Source organism: Carcharhinus amblyrhynchos, chromosome 1, assembly GCF_965287045.1.
Source record: "Carcharhinus amblyrhynchos chromosome 1, sCarAmb.v2.hapA, whole genome shotgun sequence".
In the NCBI taxonomy this organism is placed as follows: domain Eukaryota; kingdom Metazoa; phylum Chordata; class Chondrichthyes; order Carcharhiniformes; family Carcharhinidae; genus Carcharhinus; species Carcharhinus amblyrhynchos.
In genome coordinates, this window is record NC_137324.1 from 22,442,265 (window position 1) to 22,462,474 (window position 20,210).

The 20,210-nt window shown below is 47.3% G+C and overlaps 1 protein-coding gene across 3 annotated transcripts in view; it reads right to left on the bottom strand.

The window, feature by feature from the left end:
* Positions 1 to 363: 363 nt before the first annotated feature.
* Positions 364 to 20,210, bottom strand: part of LOC145348863 (leucine zipper putative tumor suppressor 3-like) — a 181,299-nt gene continuing 161,452 nt past the window's right edge. For all 3 annotated transcript variants that reach the window (XM_080197007.1, XM_080197097.1, XM_080196920.1), the window contains exons 3-4: positions 8,415 to 9,248; positions 364 to 1,273 (exon numbers count right to left, since the gene is read on the bottom strand). In XM_080197007.1, coding sequence (XP_080053133.1) covers positions 566 to 1,273; positions 8,415 to 9,248 — 1,542 coding nt within the window. In that variant the 3' untranslated portion in view covers positions 364 to 565. The remainder of the gene's footprint in view (positions 1,274 to 8,414; positions 9,249 to 20,210) is intronic.

Here is a 20,210-nt window from a genome sequence, read left to right on the forward strand (position 1 = left end):
GGGATAGAGGGAAGAAAGAACGAGGAGACGTCTACAATAGGACGGAAGGCAGGAATGATTCAGGGACAGGGCAGATATTGATGCTGTTTGGGCCCGAGGAGCGTTTTGCAGCATTTTCTGCCTCTGTTACGGATTTCCAGCATCCGGAGCGTTTTGTTTCTCTGGAGTTGGGACGAGGCAGTGCCGCGATGTGGCAGGACGCGCCAAGCCAGGTAGGAGACACAGCTGCACAGGGGGAGGAAGTCGGTCATCTGAATCCCCCCCCACCCTCCTTCACTGCCCCCCAAATCCTCCCGACCCGGCCCCAGATGTTGAGGAACAGAAACAAAAAGGAAATGGAGGTTGAGGTTGGGCGGGGGTGGGGTCGGTGATAGTCAGACCACAGCCAGGTTCAAAATATAAAAATACTGGGGCTGAATTTTGATCATACGGTGGCAGACATTGTGCTGAAATGAGGATAAAGCACAAAGGTGACTGTGAATCTAAACAGACAGATAGGTTTGGACAAAACATGTAAATGGTCCCACTTATACACCAGTAGAAAGTGGTCAGTCGTTTGTACAGGTTATATTTCAGTGGATTCTATCCGTTCCAGTCGCGATGGTGTCCATTGCTTGATTTCGTCCGCTGTGGGAGAATTGGCCTTTGAGTTGATGTCGCCAAGTTTGTTCTCGAGTGCCTGGTTCTTCTGGTACATTTCCACGTAGTTCAACTGCAGCTGCTTCTGATATTTGATGACTTTCTCCTTCTCGTCCTGCCACGTCTGCCTCTCCTCCTCGAACTGGGCCGCCTGCTGCTCGTGCTGCTGCCTCTCCAGCCTCAGTTCGCCCTGCAGCCGCTCGATCTGCTTCTTCAGGGTCTTCACCGCGTCCTCGCTCTGCCGCTGCATCTTCGCCTCGTCGCTCTCGCAGGCCAGCTGGTCCCGCGGCTCTTCCGGCAGCTCCTCGCCGCTCCAGTTCTGGCGGCCCGCCGCGGTCAGGGCCTGCTTCAATCCCGCAATTTCCGCTTCGTTCTGGCCCAGCTTTTCCCGCAGGAGCTGCGCCTCACTGGTTTTCCTCTGCAGCTCGTTCTCGCACACCTCCAGCTCGATGCCCTTGGCGTTGACCGAGTCCTTCAGAGTGAGAACCTGCTCTTCTTTCGCCTTCAGTGCTGACGTCGCCTCCTTCAGTTGTGTCTTTAATGCCACCATCTCGTTCAGTTTCTGGGCCACGTCGGCTTGCGAATCCTTCATCTGTTGCTTCATTAGGGAGATCTCGCCGGCCTTTTGGCAAACCTGAGACAAACGCAGAGAGCGTGAGAAAAATGGCCCACCAACACCTTCATCTTAAAATTCGCCTCTGGGGCCTCGCTCTCCCCCATCTCTGCAATCTCTCCTGGCCCTATAATCCGCAATCCCGGACTCATCTAATCCTCAATATTAACCGCTCCACAACTGGTCTTCAGCTGCCTGGAATTCCCTTCCAAAACCCCCTCCGCCTCTCTTCTGTAAGATACCCCTTAAAACTTTGATCAAGATTTTAATCATCTGCATTTATATTTCCTTGCGCAGCTTGCTAGTAAATGTAGCATCAGGACACTCCTCATAGGATCCCTACAGAGCAGAAGGAGGCCATTCAACCCATCGAGTCTGCACCGACAACAATCCCACCCAGGCCCTATCCTCGTGACCCCGCACATTTACCTTGCTAATTTAGCATGGCCGATCCACCTAACTGCACATCTTTGGATTGTGGGAAGATACCGGAGCATCTGGAGGAAACCCATGCAGACACAGGGAGAACGTGCAGACTCCACACAGACAGTGACCCAAGGTGGGAATTGAACCTGGGTCCCTAGCGCCCTGGCACAGCTGTGCTAACCACTATGCCACCGTGCCACCCTGTTATGAACTTACTTGGTGATATATTTTGAAATTCCAATTACAACTTTACACATGCTACTCATTCATAAACTCCCTACAGTGCAGAACGAGATCACTTGGCCCATCTGGTCTGCACTGACCACAATCCCACCCAGGCCCTATCCCTATAACCCCATGCATTTATGCCAGCTAGTCTCCCTGACACTAAGAGGCAATTTTGCCTGGCCAATCCACCTAACCCACATATCTTTGGACTATGGGAGGAAACCGGAGCACCCGGAGGAAACCCACGCAGACATGGGGTGAATGTACAAGCTCCAGAGAGACATTCACCCGAGGCAGGAATTTAACTTGGGTCCCTAGCACTGTGAGGCAGCAGTGCCAACCATTCTACCAGTGTGTGAAGTGCCTGGGACATTAATGATTTTGGGGTGGCACAGTGGCACAGTAGTTAGCACTGCTGCTTCACAGCCCCAGGGACCTGGGTTTGATTCCCGGTTTGGGTCACTGTCTATGTGGAGTTTGCACATTCTTCCCATGTCTGTGTGGGTTTCCTCCGGATGCTCCGGTTTCCTCCCACAGTCCAAAGATATGGGGGTTAGGTTGATTGGCCATGATAAAAATTGCCCCTTAGTGTCCTCAGATGCGTAGGTTAGAGAGATTAGAGGGTAAATATGTAGGGATATGGGGGTAGGGCCTGGATGAGATTGTGGTCGGTGCAGACTCGATGGGCTGAATGGCCTCTTTCTGTGCTGTAGGATTTCTATGATTTCTTGATGTGAGAGGTACATAGATCCAAGATGTTATTGCTGTTTTAGGTCAGTGGAGTAAGACAGACAGAAGAGTCACAAAACATCTTGGCTCTCACTGTGTCTATTTGGTTATATTTACAAATAAAGAAAGCATCCCTTTAACTCTGAAAGATCTGTGTATTGATGACAATGTAGACCAAACCATCTCCAATGATGGAGTGGCAGGGGATACTTTTTTTTCAAATCATAGAATCCATACAGTGCAGAAGGAGGCCATTTGGCCCATCGAGCCTGTACCAACTCTCCAACAGAGCATCTTACCCAGGCCCACCCCTGCCCTATCCCTGTAACCCCACGTGTTTACCCTGCTAAACCCCCTAACTGACACATCTTTGGACACTAAGAGGCAATTTAGCATGGCTAATTCATACCTCTTTGGACTGTGGGAGGAAATTGGAGCACCTGGAGGAAACCCACGCAGACACGAGGAGAATGTGCAAACTCCAGACAGTGACCCGAGGCAGGAATTTAAGCTGGCTTCCTGGCACTGTGAGGCAGCAGTGCTAACCACTGTGCCACATGCCACATAATAAATACTGGAAAAGGAAACATTTCATGGGCTAGACTGGAAGGGTGTGGGGGTGGGGTGGATAAATTGGATTGCTCTTTTGAACAATCAGTACATGAACAATGAGCTCCCTCTGTGCTGTGAGATTCGCTTATCTTTAATAAAAACAGACATTAAATAAATTGCCATAATAAATTTTTCACTCTTTGGACTGACAGGTGATGATTAATTGAGTGGGACTTTTCAGCTGCACGCACCCCAAGACTCAAAAGTCCTGCCCGAGGTCGATGGACCTTTTACATCATCCGCCAAATTTTCCATTCTCATGGCGGGAGTCGGGGGGGGGGGTGCAGGGAATGGCCATTTCTGGACGTTCCTTAACAATCCAATTTGAAGATAAGCTGAGATGCATTCATGATATCCTCATGAACTAATATAAACAAAACAAAGTGCATGTGAGCTGATCCACACATTCCCAGGAATTGCTGACAACCTGACGCAACACACAGAAGATTCCCAAACAGCTGTTATTCATTTTGGCCTATAAACTTCAATGTAAACATGAATCCATCACGCAAACCAGCCTCCCATCCATTGACTCTGTCTACACTTCCCGCTGCCTCGGCAATGCAGCCACCATAATTAAAGACCCCACGCACTCCGGACATTCTCTCTTCCACCTTCTTCTGTTGGGAAAAAGATACAAAGTCTGAGGTCACGTACCAACCGATTCAAGAACAGCTTCTTCCCTGCTGCTGTCAGACTTTTGAATGGACTTATCTTGCATTAAGTTGATCTTTCTCTACACCCTAGCTATGACTGTAACACTACATTCTGCACTCTCTCATTTCCTTCTCTATGAACGGTATGTTTTGTCTGTATAGCACGCAAGAAACAATACTTTTCACTGTATGTTAATACACGTGACAATAACAAATCAAATCAAAATCAAATCAAAATTTGAAAAGGAGAAGGTACAGGAGAAGGCCATTCAGCCCCTCAAACCTGCTCTGCCATCCAATGAGATCAAGGCCAATCTACATTTTAACTCCATTCACTTGCCTTGGATCTTTTGTATCTTGCTGGGCATAAATCTATCGTTAAAATATCATATTTATATAGCACTTTGAAGGGCAGTTACTGCAGCAGTTAACAGCAAGGTGTTCACAACCAAATAATTTGTTTTTATGATGTTGATGGAGGGATAAATACAGGACACGCTACTAGAATAATTCTTTCAGGAACGTCATTGACCAGGAATGTTTCTCTCTCTACAGGCACTGCCAAGACCCTATTGTATATTTCCAGTTTTCATCTCAGATTTTCTGAAATATTTGGCATGAGTGGAGTGTATACATGGTGTTAATCCTATTGACTGGGGGTAGGTTAGAGTCCCTACAAAAGGAGGCCATTCGGCCCATTGGGTCTGCACCTACAACAATCCCACCTAAGCCCTATCCCTGTATCCCCACAAACTTACTCTGCTAATCCTTCTAACCTACGTATCCCGGGACACTAAGGGGCAATTTAGTATAGCCAAAGCGCCAAACCCGGACATCTTTTGACTGTGGGAGGGAACAGGAGCATCCAAAGGAAACCCACACAGACACGGGGAGAACATGCAAACTCCACACAGACAGTGACCCAAGCTGGTAATAGAACCCAGGTCCCTGGAGCTGTAAGACAGCAGTGTGAACCACTTTGCCAGTGTGCTGCTCTTGGATGGGCCAGAGTGACTCTGGCGGAACCCAAACTGAGGGTTAGTGAGCGGGTTATTGCTGAATAAATGTCACTTGATGGCACTGTTGACAATACATTGCATCACTTTGCTGATGATGAGGGTCAGGCTGAAAACATGGCGCTGGATCGGACTTATTCAGCCCGTTGTGGACGGGCATATGTGGGCAATTTTCCACATTGCCAGGTAGATGCCAGTGTTGGAGCTGTACTGGAACAGCTTGGCGAGGAGAGTGGCAAGTTCTAAAGCTTTTCAGTACTATTGCTGCAACGTTGTTGGGACATCCAGAACCTTCAGACGTTTCTTAACACCATGTGGAGTGAATCAAATTGACTGAAGACTGACATCTGTAATGTTGAAGCCTCAGGAGGAGGCCGAGAATAGATCAGCCACCCTGCCTCACTGATCGAAGACAACAACAAACGCTCCTTGTCCTTTGCACCAATGTGCTGGGCTATGCCATCATTGAGGATGGGGCCATTTGTAGTTAGTTGTTTAACTTTCCACCACTATTCATGACTGGATATGACAGGACTGCCAATCTGGTCACTTGGTTGTGACTTGGCTGAATTAGCTGGTAGCAAGTCAAAGAAAAAAGAAGAGAGAAAGTTACAGCACAGGAACAGGCCTTTCGGCCCTCCAAGCCTGCACTGATCATGCTGCCCGACTGAACTAAAACCCCCTACCCTTCCGGGGACCATATCCCTCTATTCCCATCCTATTCATGGATTTGTCCAGATGCCCCTTAGAAGTCACTGCGTATCTGCTTCCACTATCTCCCCCGGCAGCGAGTTCCACCCTCTGTGTAAAAAATCTGCCTCGTACATCTCCTTTAATCCCTGCTCCTCGCACCTTAAACCTGTGCTCCCTCGTGATTGATTCTTCCACCCTGAGAAAAAGTAAGTCCTGTTCCCTCCGTTCTCTGTATTTGCTGATCTGTGGTACATCCTAGTCACGAAACGTCGTGATTTTGAAATTCCTGTTCTTGGTTTCAAATCCCTCCATGACTTGCCCCTCCCTACCTCTGGAATCTCCTCCAAACCCGCAATCCTCTGGGATGTCTGCGTTGCTCTTGTGCAATCCCAGTTACAATTGTTCCACCATTGGTGGCTGTGCCCAGAGCCCTCAGCTCTGCAGTACCCTTGCTACACCTCTCTGCTTCTCTACTTCATTTTCCTCCTTTCAGCTTCTTAAGCCAATCTCTTCTAGCCATCTGACCTAACATCTTACATGCACATTCTCCTCGTGTCTGCGTGGGTTTCCTCTGGCTGTTCTGGTTTGCTCCCACTGCCCAAAGATGTGTGGGGTAGGTGAACTGGCCATGTTAAATTGCCTCTTAATATCAGGGGGACTAGATTATAAATGCATGGAGTTTATGGGGATAGGGCCTGGGTGAGATTGTGGTCAGTGCAGATTCGATGGGCTGAATGGCCTATTTCTGCAGGGATTCTATGATTCAACTTACCTTACATGGCTCCGTGTCAACACGGTTTCATTAAAGGGAAGTCGTGTCTGACAAATTTACTGGAGTTCTATGAGGATGTGTCTAGGGCGGTGGATAGAGGAGAGCCGGTGGATGTGGTCTTTCTGGATTTTCAGAAGGCGTTTGATAAGGTACCTCACAAGAGGCTACTGCAGAAGGTCAGAGGACATGGAGTTGGGGGTAGGGTGTTAGCGTGGATAGAGGATTGGTTGTCAAATAGGAGGCAGAGAGTGGGGGTCAATGGGTGCTATTCGGATTGGCGGTTGGTGACTAGTGGAGTGCCCCAGGGGTCGGTGCTGGGGCCTCAGCTATTTACCATTTATATAGATGATCTGGAGGAGGGAACCGAGTGTAGGGTGTCGAAATTTGCTGATGACACCAAGATTGGGGGAAAGGCAAATTGTGCGGAGGGTGTGGAGAGTCTGCAGAAGGATCTAGATAGGCTGGGCGAATGGGCCAGGAAATGGCAAATGGAATTTAATGTTGGCAAGTGTGAGGTGGTCCTCACACTTGGTAGGAAGAATGGTAGGAAGGACTATTACTTACGTGGCGAAAAACTGCAGCAGGCGACAGTGCAGAGGGACCTCGGGGTCCTTGTGCATGAGTCGCAAAAACCCAGCCTGCAGGTGCAGCAGGTGGTCAGGAAGGCGAATGGGATGCTGGCCTTCATAGCGAGGGGGATTGAATATAAAAGTAGGGAGGTCTTGCTGCAGCTGTATAGGGCATTGGTGAGGCCGCAGCTGGAGTACTGTGTGCAGTTTTGGGCGCCGCACCTGCGCAAGGATATTTTGGCCTTGGAGGGAGTGCAGAGGAGGTTTACTAGGCTGATACCGGAGTTGAGGGGGTTGAGCTATGAGGAGAGGCTGAATAAACTAGGCTTGTACTCGTTAGAGTTTAGAAGAATGAGGGGAGATCTCATTGAGACGTATAAGATGATGAATGGGATGGATAGGATAGAGGTGGAAAGACTCTTCCCGCTCAAAAAAGACAGTAGGACTAGGGGGCACAGCCTCAAGATAAAGGGGGGGCAGTTCAGAACGGAGTTGAGGAGGAACTTCTTCACTCAAAGGGTGGTGAATCTCTGGAATTCTCTGCCCGTTGAAGTGGTGGAGGCTGCCTCGCTAAATATTTTTAAGAAGCGGGTTGATGGGTTTTTGATAAGAGAGGGGATTAAGGGTTATGGGGAGAGGGCGGGAAAGTGGAACTGAGCCACGACAGATCAGCCATGATCTTATTGAATGGCGGGGCAGGCTCGAAGGGCCAGATGGCCTACTCCTGCTCCTATTTCTTATGTTCTTATGTTCTTATGTAATATCCCTGTGAAACAACTTGGGATGCTTCATTCTGTTAAAGGTGCTATAGAAGGTAGGGCATCAAAGGATGTGATAGTAAATGGGGTGAGACATTGGTCAGTCTAATTGAATGGCAGAGCAAGCCTGATTAATCTTTTTTTCATTCATTCATGGGACATGGCGTCGCTGGCATTTATTGCCCATCCTTAGTCGCCTGAGGGCAGTTGAGAGTCAACCACTTTGCTGTGGCTCTGGAGTCACATGTAGGCCAGACCAGGTAAGGGTGGCAGATTTCTTTCCTTAAAAGGACATCAGATGGTTTCATGGTCATCAGTAGATTCTTAATTTTAGATTTTTTTATTGAATTCAAATTCTACCATCTGCCGTGGTGGGATTCGAAACCAGGTCTCCAGAAGATTAGCTGAGGTTCTGGATTAATAGTCTAGCGATAATACTACTTGGCCATCACCTCCTCCTACACCCAGTTAAATGGCCTAACTCTCATAGTGTCTCAATGTGTTTTGACTTTGACTGGTAGGGGATTACATGGCCTCAGTGTTAGTTCCATATATTAAGAAATCTCAGAAGGTATCAGAGAGTAGAGCGCTTGCAGAGACTCAGTGGATGGCTCTTTGAGCTGGGCTCTGTACTCTGTGTTCTGAATATAAAATGGGAAATGATTGGAATTGGAATGGGACTATGATGATAGCTGTTCCTTACCTCCCACTTGGTTTCTTCCAATCTGGGCAGAAGTTCGGACTGCTCTTTCTTGAAAGTCAGGCATTTCTTCTCCAGCTCCTCTCGCTGCTGCAGCAGCTGCCCTATATCCTCCTGCAGTTTCTTCTTCTCCTGCTGGAGCTTGAAGATCTGAAGCTGTAAGGCCTGCTGGGCCCTCTGTGACTTCTTGGACACCTGCTGGAGCTTATTTGCATAATTCTGCTTCAGGTCCTCCATCTCCCGCTCCCAGATCTTCTGTTTCTCCTCAAAGACTTGCACGATGGCCGCCTCACTCTTATCCAGGCTTCTTCTCATCTGCAGCACTTCCTGCTCCTTCTCCCATAACCGGTCTTCAAGGTCCTGAATGATGTCATCGTTAGATGGCGAGTGATACGGTAGTGTTTCCTGCATATGGTTGAGTTTGTTGAACGACGCCACGCTTTTACTGGAAGACCGTCCACTGTCAGAGGTAGATATTCCGTTATAGCCCAGCATTCCCCTCTCACCGTATGAAGTTCCGAGGCGGTTGATGTGGCTGGTGGAAGCACTCATTGGCCCAATGTGCTGGCTGTAGCCCGTTCCATAGGTAGGAAGACTGGTCAGTGAGTTGCGGCCAGAATCGGACATACCTCCACCATGGTTTATAGTCCTACTGTGGCCAGCCTTGTCCAATACTCTCCCACCCGAGGGGCTATTGCTACTGGTGTGATGAGCATTAAGGCTTTTCCTGCTGTCTATAATTCCATTGCTCTGTGGTGGGCAGAGGTTCTGCATGGAGTGGAAGTTTTTGGGGACAACTGGCTTGAAAGCAGAGGGCCTGATCAATGACTCACTGTTCTGTAGAGGAAGGACAGACACATCATTACTTTTCACCATGAATAATTGATTGAAGCAGTTCACATTAAACACATCCAACACTGCTGATATTTTGTTTGATTTACACTGTAGGACCATTTTTTAAAAAATTGCACTGCTGGTCCTCAGTTATCAGGAGCTGAAACTGGTAAATTGAACCCTAATGGGCAGGAAATCACAAGGTCTAGGCTCCTTGCAGATAGTTCAATGACATCAACACAATTCAGGTACTATAATGGTTGAATTTGGTTTGATTCATTATTGTCACATGTATCGGGATACAGTGAAAATTATTGTTTCTTGCATGCTATACAGGCAAAACATACCGTTCAAAGAGTACAGAGGGAGAAGGAAAGGAGAGGATGCAGCATATGGTGTTACAGTTATAGATAGGGTGTAGAGAAAGATCAGCTTAATGTAATTGGCCATGCTAAATTGACCCCAGTGTCAGGGGGATTAGCAGGGTAAATGCATGGGGTGATGGGAACAGGGACTGGTGGGATTGTGGTCAGTACAGACTCGATGGGCCAAATGGCTTCCTTCTGTATTGTAGGGATTCTATGACTCTATATGGCAGGTCCATTCAAAAGTCTGATGGCAGCAGTTATTGAGTCAGTTGGTGTGTGTCCTCAGATTTTTGTATCTTTTTTTTCCACTATGGAGGGTCCCCTACGCTAAACTCCTGGAGTAGATACGTAGAGTGAAGATCTGACCAGACTGTGGAATGGAGTGGAGCCAGATTACATTTTACTCCAGTTTCAGCTTGGATTCCTATCTGGATTCTGGTTGAATTTACACCTTATCTGAACCAGGAAACCACTGCTATTTTCCTCACTGTGCCTTTAGTTAATGAGGGAAAGGTTATTCAGTCAGACGTGTCAATACAACAAATTATTAAAAAGATAATAATGATTAACCCCCAACAACTGAAAACGTCCCTGTGTCTGATCCTGTTGGGGTGTGAAGGACAAAGATTAGACCTATAGGTATAGAGGGTGAGGATTCTTATAACGTAAACTGGAACTGCCACATATTGGCAGCAATGTGTACCCTCTACAAGATGCACTGCAGCAACTCACCAAGACTCCGATAGCACCTTCCAAACCCAGAAACCCGACCTTCATTTCGAAGGACAAGGGCAGCAGATACATGGCAACACCAACATTTACAAGTTTTCCTCCAAGTCACACACCATCCTGACCTGGAACTGTCTCGCCATTAAAATATAAATAAATCGATAAAGAGCTGAGGGTAATTTTCAAAGATCTCCCACAGGCACGATGTGCTGAATGGTCACTTAGCTGATTCTGTGGGTGGGATTCTCCAGCTGTTCACATTGGTGGGATTCTCTGTCCCGCTGCAGTGAATGGAGATTCGGCTGACTGCCAGCTTCTCCCTCCTTGCTTGTAGCAGCAGCGGGGTGTGAACGTCCAGAGAATTCCAACTTACGTTTCCAAGCGTCCTTTACATCAGAACTTCACCTGAAATAGTTCCTTTACTCATACCTTTAACGTGCAGTTCGTGCATGAGGCACCTCCTGTGGAATAAAGCTGCCTGCAGTGTGTGCATGTCACCGCAGTGATAATGGGTGGCTGCTGGCAGTTCAGTATTGCTGCATCCTAAATATAACTACTTCCCAGTCTAGGATGGAGAGTTCATAAATAATACATGGTGGCCATGCGAACTGGTGTGCACTTTGCAGGATGTGACTAAGGATGTCTTACTGCAGCCGTACAGGGCTTTGGTGAGACCACACCTGGAGTGTCACAGAATCCCTACAGTGCAATAGGAGGCCATTCGGCCCATTGAGTCTATACTGACCACAATCCCACCTAGGCCCCTATTCCAGTAATCTCACATATTTACCCTGCCAATCTCCTGACACTAAGGAGCAATTCAGCAGCGCCAATCAACCTAATCCACACATGGGGACAGGGCAGTTGGATAGTCAAAAGGCTGAATGAAAGCTCACAAACAGGAGGTCAAAGAGATACCACATCGTTTATTGGAATGTGATGCATGAAGGCTCCAGATGTGCTGGGTAGAGGTCCAGGTGAGGCATTGATGCCTCACAAGCGTAGGGGGAGGGTGATTGAATCGAGGAACAGATCTCATCTTGAGGCTGCTAACCTTTTCCCTCGAGGTTGCTGACACTCTGTGCGATCTGGTGAAGACTGGTGGGCTGGAATGGTGATTAAATATGGTGCCGAGACCTTCGAACCTGTCAGCTGAGGGTGGCTGGGTGAATCAGCCGGCATCCCACCAGGAGTGTTGGAGGAGAATGGCTTGCGCATAATTAATGAGCTTCCAAGTGCAGAATCTGGCCTGGGGTCCTGCCATCCTGGCCAGTGGGAGAGGCACAGCTAGAAGTCGCAGTGTCATGTTGCAACTGTACACAACTCTGGTGCGGCCGCACTTGGAGTACTGTGTGCAGTTCTGGTCCCCACATTATAGGAAGGATGTGGAGGCTTTGGAGAGGGTGCAGAGGAGGTTTACCAGGATGTTGCCTGGTATGGAGGGGAGGTCCTATGAGGAGAGGCTGAGGGATTTGGGGTTGTTTTCGCTGGAAAGAAGGTGGCTAAGAGGGGATCTTATTGAAACATATAAGATGATTAGAGGTTTAGATAGGGTGGATAGTGATAGCCTTTTTCCTCTGATGGAGAAATCTAGCACGAGGGGGCATGGCTTTAAATTAAGGGGTGGTAGTTATAGGACGTATGTCAGGGGTAGGTTCTTTACCCAGAGGGTGGTGAGGGATTGGAATGCCCTGCCTGCTGCAGTTGTAAATGCGCCTAGTTTGGGGGCGTTTAAGAGATCCGTGGATAGGTTTATGGACGAGAAGGGATTGGTTTAGGTTAGTGGGTCATTGTTTTGTAACTGGTCGGCGCAACATCGTGGGCCGAAGGGCCTGTTCTGCGCTGTAATGTTCTATGTTCTATGTTCTTAGAACTCCCCCTGCCCCATCATCTCACTTTTGCTTATTTCCCCCTCTGTTTTTTATAGAATCCCTACAGAGCAGAAAGAGGCCACTCGTCCCATTCAATCTGCACCAACCACAATCCAATCCAGGCCCTGCTCCCACAACCCTTCATATTTACCCTGTTAATCCACCCACCCCCCCGAAACTGGGATCAATTTAGCATGGCGAAACAACCTCACCCACACATCTTTTGACCATGGGAGAAACTGGAGCACCCGGACGAAACCCATGCAGACATGAGGAGAATGTGCAAATTCCACATAGACAGTGACCCGAGGCTGGAATTGAACCCGGGACTCTGGTGCTGCGAGGCAGCAGTGCTAACCACTACACTACCGTGCTGTCCATGTAGTCTCAAAATGGGAGAACCCATCACAACTTCAGAACAGTTAGTGAATTGTCATTGACATGTAGTCACTGTGTATTGCAGGGAAGGATAGCAGCCAATTAGTACAAAGCAAGCTCCTTCGAAACAGCAATGTGATAATGAATAGGTAATCTGTTTCTGTGATGTTGGCTGAGGGTTGAATATCCCTGCGTGTGGTGGGAGGGGGTTTATGTTGCATTGCTTCAGAATAGTGCCATACAGGATGTTTGATGATCAGTTGCGAGGTCTGGGTTTAGTGTCAGGTTGGACAGTCCAGCACTCCCTCAGTGCTGCACTGAAGTGCCAGCTCATAATGCTCAAGTCTCTCCAGTGGAACATAGACCTTTCTGAGTAAGAACAAGAACAAAGAACAATACAGCACAGGAACAGGCCCTTCGGCCCACCAGATCTGCACTGATACACAGTTTCTATCCCTCTGCCTCCAATTCATGAGCCTATTGAGATGCACCTTGAATATTGCCAATGTCCCTGCACTTACCCCCTCTCATCTTAAACCTGTGCTCTCTTATAATGTGTAGAGGCAAAAACTCTCACCACTGAGTCAAGACTGACACCAACCCCTCTTGCCCTATGTATTGATGTGTACGAGGACACAAAGCTGGCAAGAAATGTTAAAGCTGGTGTACGCCAAATTTCTGCGAGTAAGGAGCAATGTAGCAATGCACAGATATGACTCTTGGGACACCAGTCCTCTCTAGTACTGTTAAACCTCTGAATGATTAATACCTTTCATCATCAGAAACAGCTTCAGCTAAACTTAGTACAAAATCTCCCAGGAGATGGTGCTGCTTCCATCCGTTTGATAGTTGACAGCTCTGATGATTTAAAAAAAGATGCCTTGAATATTAAACTGATACAGTTTGAAATCGAGCTGCTCGCTTTGACTGAAACTGCACAGGAATTTAATGTGGCACTTTGGAATTCTCATCTTACTGCGAATTTCACTCAAGTCAAATTTAGCTCACAGATATTTAAAACATTGAAACTTTGATTCTGCTTTGAGTGATGCTAGTGTTTTATGAAGGGCTTGTAATGAAATGTATTGCAGAGCTTCTGAACTTAATAATCTAAACTACGTGCACACATTTGTTCTGCACCGTTTTTAAACTTTCTTTCATTCCCCTCCTCTGCTTAACCCTCTCTGTGCTTTGTGTGAAAGGGACCACCAAGTGAGCCCTCAGCCCTGGCTGTTCTTCAGTTGGCCATTTGGTGGCACGCAGGACAGTCCAAGGCTGATTCATACCAACATGCCTCCCATTCTCCAGAGTCCAGCCTGATTCTGACCTGTGACCCTTTATAGAAACACAACCCCATGAGGTATGGTGATATTCACCAGTTCCATTCTTTTGTAACTAGAGTGCTCCTGGCAATGGTTTCTCTTCCTGCCCCTGCATCATTACATCCAGTGTCTCCCAAGGATTTATATTTAGCCCTTCCTATTTCTTATAGACATGCCTACTAAGAACCATTGCTGTGGGCCTGGAGTAACATGTAGATAAGACCAGGTCAGGACAGTGGATTTCCTGCCTATTTACCCTTCCGGAAAGCCAACTCCATCCCTACCCTAGCTGAAACCCTCATCCATAAATGTGTTACTTCTGGACTTAACAATTTGATGCTTCCCTGTGTGGTTTCCTGTAAATGTCCTTAATTGGAATAAATCCCATCCACCCAGCACCCCCATGCTCACTGACCCTACAATGATTTCCGGTCAAGCAACACTTTGATTTTAACTTTCACATCCTTTGTTTGAAAATTGCTCCATAGTTTTGCCCTCCCGACCTCTATAAAGTGGTCCAGCCCTGCAACCCTCTGAGATATCTGTGCTCCTCAAGCTCTGGCCTTTTCAGCATCCTTGATTTAACATTTTCCATCACGGGTCATGGTGGAGTGAGCTGCTGAAGCCTTCCTAAATCTCTTCAACACCTCACCCTCATTTTTAAGATACAGAAACAGAGTTAGGCCATTTGGCCCTGTGAGTCTGAGCCCATCTTACCCTTTAAAGACATTGCTTAAACCACTCCTCTTTAACTAAACTATTGGCCAGCTGCCCTAATATTGCTTTGTGAGACTCAATGTGTCATTATCTTTTGTAGCAATCCAGTGTAGGCTGTTTAACAATGTTAAAGGCACTATACAAGTGTCAGTTGTTGTTGTTATGGTTTTTCTTTGAGGAAGGAAATCTACTGTCCTTACCTACATTGTCATTCCAGGTCCACAGCAATGTGAAATGGCCAACCAAGCCACTGTGGACAGTTCATAAAAATAAAATTGGACGGACATCTCGGCATTGATTCAGGCACTGAATACTACCTCACTCTCACTGGATCCAAATCATTTAGCTCTTTCCCTAACAGCATGGCGTGTGTACCTACACTACATGCACTGTAACAATTCATGAAAGTGGTTGGTGACTGCCACCTTCTCAGGGTTATTCAGGGTGGACAATAATCCCGGGAATGAAGACAAAAAAATGTACACAGTTTGGGAAGAGAGCAGGGAAGTTTTCCCCAGTCTCCTGACCAATATCGACTCCTCACCCCACATCACCGAAACAGTTCATCCTCTCCTTAGCAGATTGCTCTCTGTGGGAGCTTGCTGTTCTCTCTAGAGCAAGTCTACCATCAGTCCACACACTGCTGATGAGTGCAGAGCCGGTGGGCAGGTCATGTCATCTGTATGCCAGACGAGTGCATACCCAAGCAGCTCCTTTTTGGGGTACTCTCTGCTGGAAGACGCTCACATGGAGGGCAGAAGAAACATTATAAAGACACACTCAAAGCCTCCCTGAAGTTGCTGGACATTGACACGACCTCCTGGGAAACGCTGGCACAAAACTGCCCTACCTGGCGCTGCCTCACCCACAAGGGCTGCCAAGCTCACAAAGCAAGGTGAAGCACAACCTAAGCATGAACTGCTCAAGTCCAGAGCCACCAGCGCAACAACTACAGTGTCTACACAGGTCTGTCCAATATGTGCCAGGACATTCTGTGCCCGAATTGGCCTGATCAGTCATCTCTGGACACACCGCAACCAGCCTCAAAATGACTAATAGTGTGGAGGTCCTCATCGATGATGATGAACGAACAACATGCTGTGCGCAAAGTGGCTGCCACCACATTAACCAGCACTTCAAAAAAGGTGCTTCATTAGCCGTGAGATGCTTTTGGATGTTAAGCCGGCGATTTATAAATCATTTCGATCCTGCCAACTAACCCTTTGGCACAGTGCTGGATTCCTGCAGCCTTGGTGGGGAGTGTTATGGCACAAAAGGAGGACATCTCCTCCCCCCTCTCCCCGTCCCCCCCACTCTGACTCTCAGATTTCATTTAAAATCTCTGTTGGTGGGATTTCCCCACCCGCATCTCTGGGGGGAAACAGCGAGGGTGAATGCATCGGCGACAAATTAATATCGGGCGTTCTGATGCGAACATCCCTCATTCCAAACTAGCGAGTTAATTACACTGGCACTTGATTAATTAATTATGCCCGCGCATTGGTTTGTGCTAAATTAATATCGCTCAGCTTAACACAAACCTGGAAACGGTCCAAAGAGCTGCTTCATTCAAGCAGCGATGGTCTCCTGTTATATACACACAAAAAGCTGTCAAGCTTCTCCGCTCAATTCATCAGCTTCCGCAGTTATTTCCTTCGCAGCTTTTTTTTCAGACTGGCAGATCACCAGAAACACAAGGGATTAACTTGGAGCTCACACGCTGGGTGGGAAACCCACAGGTTCGTGCGGAATGCCTGGTCTTCCCACCTTGTGCAGGCTGACTCTCCCTCTGACTTGCAGCCGCGACTGAGATCAGGTGGGGTGGGCAGCCGCACATTACACATCTCGCCCACCACCTCTGCTCCGTCTTACTCCCTCTCCTCCATCACTGACTTGCCCTCACGCCCAACCGTTTCCCCCACCCCACCCAACCAGCAAATAAAGATGAAATTTAAGCAACGCTCTGATGCAACTGCCGTGGTGTGCAAGCAGGAAGGAGAACTCACCTTACGTGGCCACTCCAACATAGAGCAGTGTCATCAAACCTGGCACCAAATCACAGGGCAGGAATGACCAGTCGCTTGGTCAAAAGTGGTTTAAAAGGTGCAACCTTGAAGGGTGGAGGTGAGGTAGGGTGGAGTATTTCATCCACTCTCCTCAGTCCCCTACAAAGCCTGCACAGGATGGAAGGGGAGCACATTTGACAGCTCTCTCTGTATTTGCCGTCTCGGCTTTTAGTTGTGAGAGTATTTGTGATGATGGCCGCAGCACCGACATTCTGCGGGAACTGCCTTTGTTTTCTGGGATCCTGGTTTCTAAGGAGTCGGGAGATATTACCGTCACCGTGTTTACCATAGGAACAAGCGTCCGGTGCCAGCGATTAGATCAACGGCCACTTCAGATTGGAGATCAATCACCCAAAGGCGAACATTTAGTACGACTGCCATTCAGTGGCCCAGTCGCCAATTAATGACCTCAGACCGAGCTATACACTCAAATGCTGCTAAACCCGTCAGGCAAGCGATATTTCACACACTGCATGCCATACATAACGTGCGCTGCACACTTCCCCTGCCTAATAATAAATCAATTAAATTAAAACACCTCTTTGTGCAGCTATTAGCAGGAGCTTGCTAAGCGCCCTGATTTGAAACTGGGCTAGGAATGAAATATGACCCATTCTCACTCCCATCCCGGGGCTGACAACATTAATTAAAAGTCTGCCAGGACCTTGCATCACATCTCCCCCCACCAGGTAAGACGACCTTTTCACCCCATCTCTAATATTAATGGGACCAATACACAAGTGCTTAAGAGGGAACAAAATCACAATGGCTTTTAGAACAAAGAACAAAAGGACAAAGAAAAGAGCTGCAAAGGAACATCCCCTTCGGCCCTCCAAACCTGTACCGATCATGACACCTTAACTAAAAAAAACCTTCTACCTTTACTCAGTCCATTCCCTCCCTATTCATGTACCCATCCAGATGCCTCTTAAATGTCGCTAGTGACTTATGCTTTTTTTTCCTCCTGAGTTTGCTTGTGTCCAGATGATTAATCTTTCATTTTTGGGAAATTCCAGGACAATCCCAGAGGGTTGCAACACTTTCCCAACAGTGACAATGTGGATCGATCATTGTTCTGGGGAGGGACTGTGTTCCCACTAGGAGGTCCAGGCAATGCACCCTCACAGAGGTGCAAAAGTGAATCTTAAACTTGCTTCCAATTCTACTTCATTCACATCCCATGAAACTATTCATTTAAGAATGCACATGAAAGGATGTTTGGTTTATTAGATTATAGAACCCTACAGTGCAGAAAGCGGCTCTTCGGCCCATCAAGTATGCACCAAACACAAACCCACCCAGGCCCTATCCCCATATCCCTACATATCATACCCATTAATCCCTCTAACCTACACATCCCTGGACACTAAGGGGCAATTTCATAGCATGGCCAATCAACCTAACCTGCACATCTTTGGACTGTGGGAGGAAACTGGAATACCCGGAGGAAACCCACGCAGACACAAGGAGAATGTGCAATCTCCACACAGACCCGGAATCGAACCCAGGACCCTGGAGCTGTGAAGTAGCAGTGCTAACCACTGTGCTACCATGCCGCCCATATTAAAATCCTTTCTCTCTCTGCAGACGGTCTGCATTTATTGCGATAATCCATCCATTTCTCTAATGTCCGTTAAGAAAGGAAAAGTGTCTTCCCTATCCGACCTGCCTGACTCCAGATCACAACACCAGGTTAAAGTCCAACCAGTTTATTTAAACTTTTAGAACAAAGAACAAATAAACCGGTTGGACTTTAAACTGGTGTTGTGAGACTTCTTACTGTGTTTACCCCAGTCCAATGCCGACATCGCCACATCATGACTCCGGATCCACAGCAATGTACTAATCCTCTCAAATGGCTGGTTTAGCAACTTGGTAATAGTAAACCACCACAATAAAAAGGGCACTTGCACAAATTGCCACAAGAAGACACTGAACCACCATCTTCTCCTGGACATTGGGGTGAGGAATAAATGCGGGCCTTGTCAATTATCCTTTGAATGAATACCAAGGGAAGTCTGCTCTATTGGAACAGTCTGTCTGGGGAAGTAATAATAGTATGCAATGCCAGCAAACCCAACTGGGCAAGATACTGGGCAGAGAAATGGGTGAGCGCTATAACAGTACTTCCTGTGACTGGTTAAATGGAGCACACTGGCCTCCTCTGAGACTGCATCATATTTCTGTGGATTAAAAAAAAGTCATTAATTGGCCCGTCCTTTCTTAATTCCTGTTTGTATCACACAAAGCCAGCTATCCGATCATAGGTTCATCCCACCCATAAATATAAATGGGCTCCAATAACCAAAGGATTCCAATAAACCCTCCATAATGGTGATCACCTACCCTCTGGCATCTCTGCTGGATAACCGTGTCTTACTAAAGTTTTGTTTCCCATAGGAGCCACTGGGGGGAGAAATCTGTCTTGAGAGATGGAACGTAGGCAGTTTGTTTTTACTCTGCCTTATTTTCCTTTCCACTGGCTTAGGAAAAGGAAATTGGTCAGATGGGGAATGAGCTGGCCCTTCACTGCTGCCCATTTTATTGCACCTAACAAGTTTCACCCCACTGCATTATCTAAAGACTGCCCGCCCTGCACAGATACATATTCAGCTCATGGTCCACGTTAAATCAGCAAATGAAAGTCATCCACACAGCATCAAATAAACTTGGCTGACACCTAGCTTCAACCCCGAAAGAACATTTCTTCTAACTGAGACAAGCGTTTGGACATAACGTTATTTAAATGTAGGCAAAGTTAGGGTCAAGCAAAAAATTATACTCTGGTCTGGATAAGTTTATAGGTAGTCACACTTCAGAGGAGGGGGTACTTTATTTAAGTCACTGGGGTGAATGAAGACTCAATTTGCCCCTGTTAACATGCCTGGACAATGTGCCCCTGTCTACACTAATGGTGATGGAGTGGAAATAGTTGAGGGATTCAGGTTTTTAGGTGTTCAGATCACCAACAACCTGTCCTGGTCCCTCCACGTTGACGCTCTAGTTAAAAAAGCCCACCAAAGTCTCTATTTTCTCAAGAGGCTAAGGAAATTCGGCATGTCCCCTCTGACTCTCACCAACTTTTACAGATGCATCGTAGAAAGCATTCTTTCTGGTTGTATCACAGCTTGGTATGGCTCCTGCTCTGACAAAAACCACAAGAAACTGCAAACAGTTGTGAACGTAGCCCAGTCCATCACCAGTCTCCCATCCCTTAACCACATCTTGGCTTCTTGCTGCCTTGAGAAAACTTAATCAAGGATCCTATGCAGCCCAGGCATTCTCTCACCCACCTTCTTCTGTTGGGAAAAAGATATAAAAGTCTGGGGTCACGTACCAACCAACTCAGGAGCAGCTTCTCCCCTACTGCCATCAGATCTTTGAATGGACTTACCATATCTAGAATCATAGAATCCCTACAGTGCAGAAGGAGGCCATTCAGTCCATTGTGTTTGTACTAACCACAATCCCACCCAGGCTGTAATCCTGTAACCCTACATATTTACCATGCTAA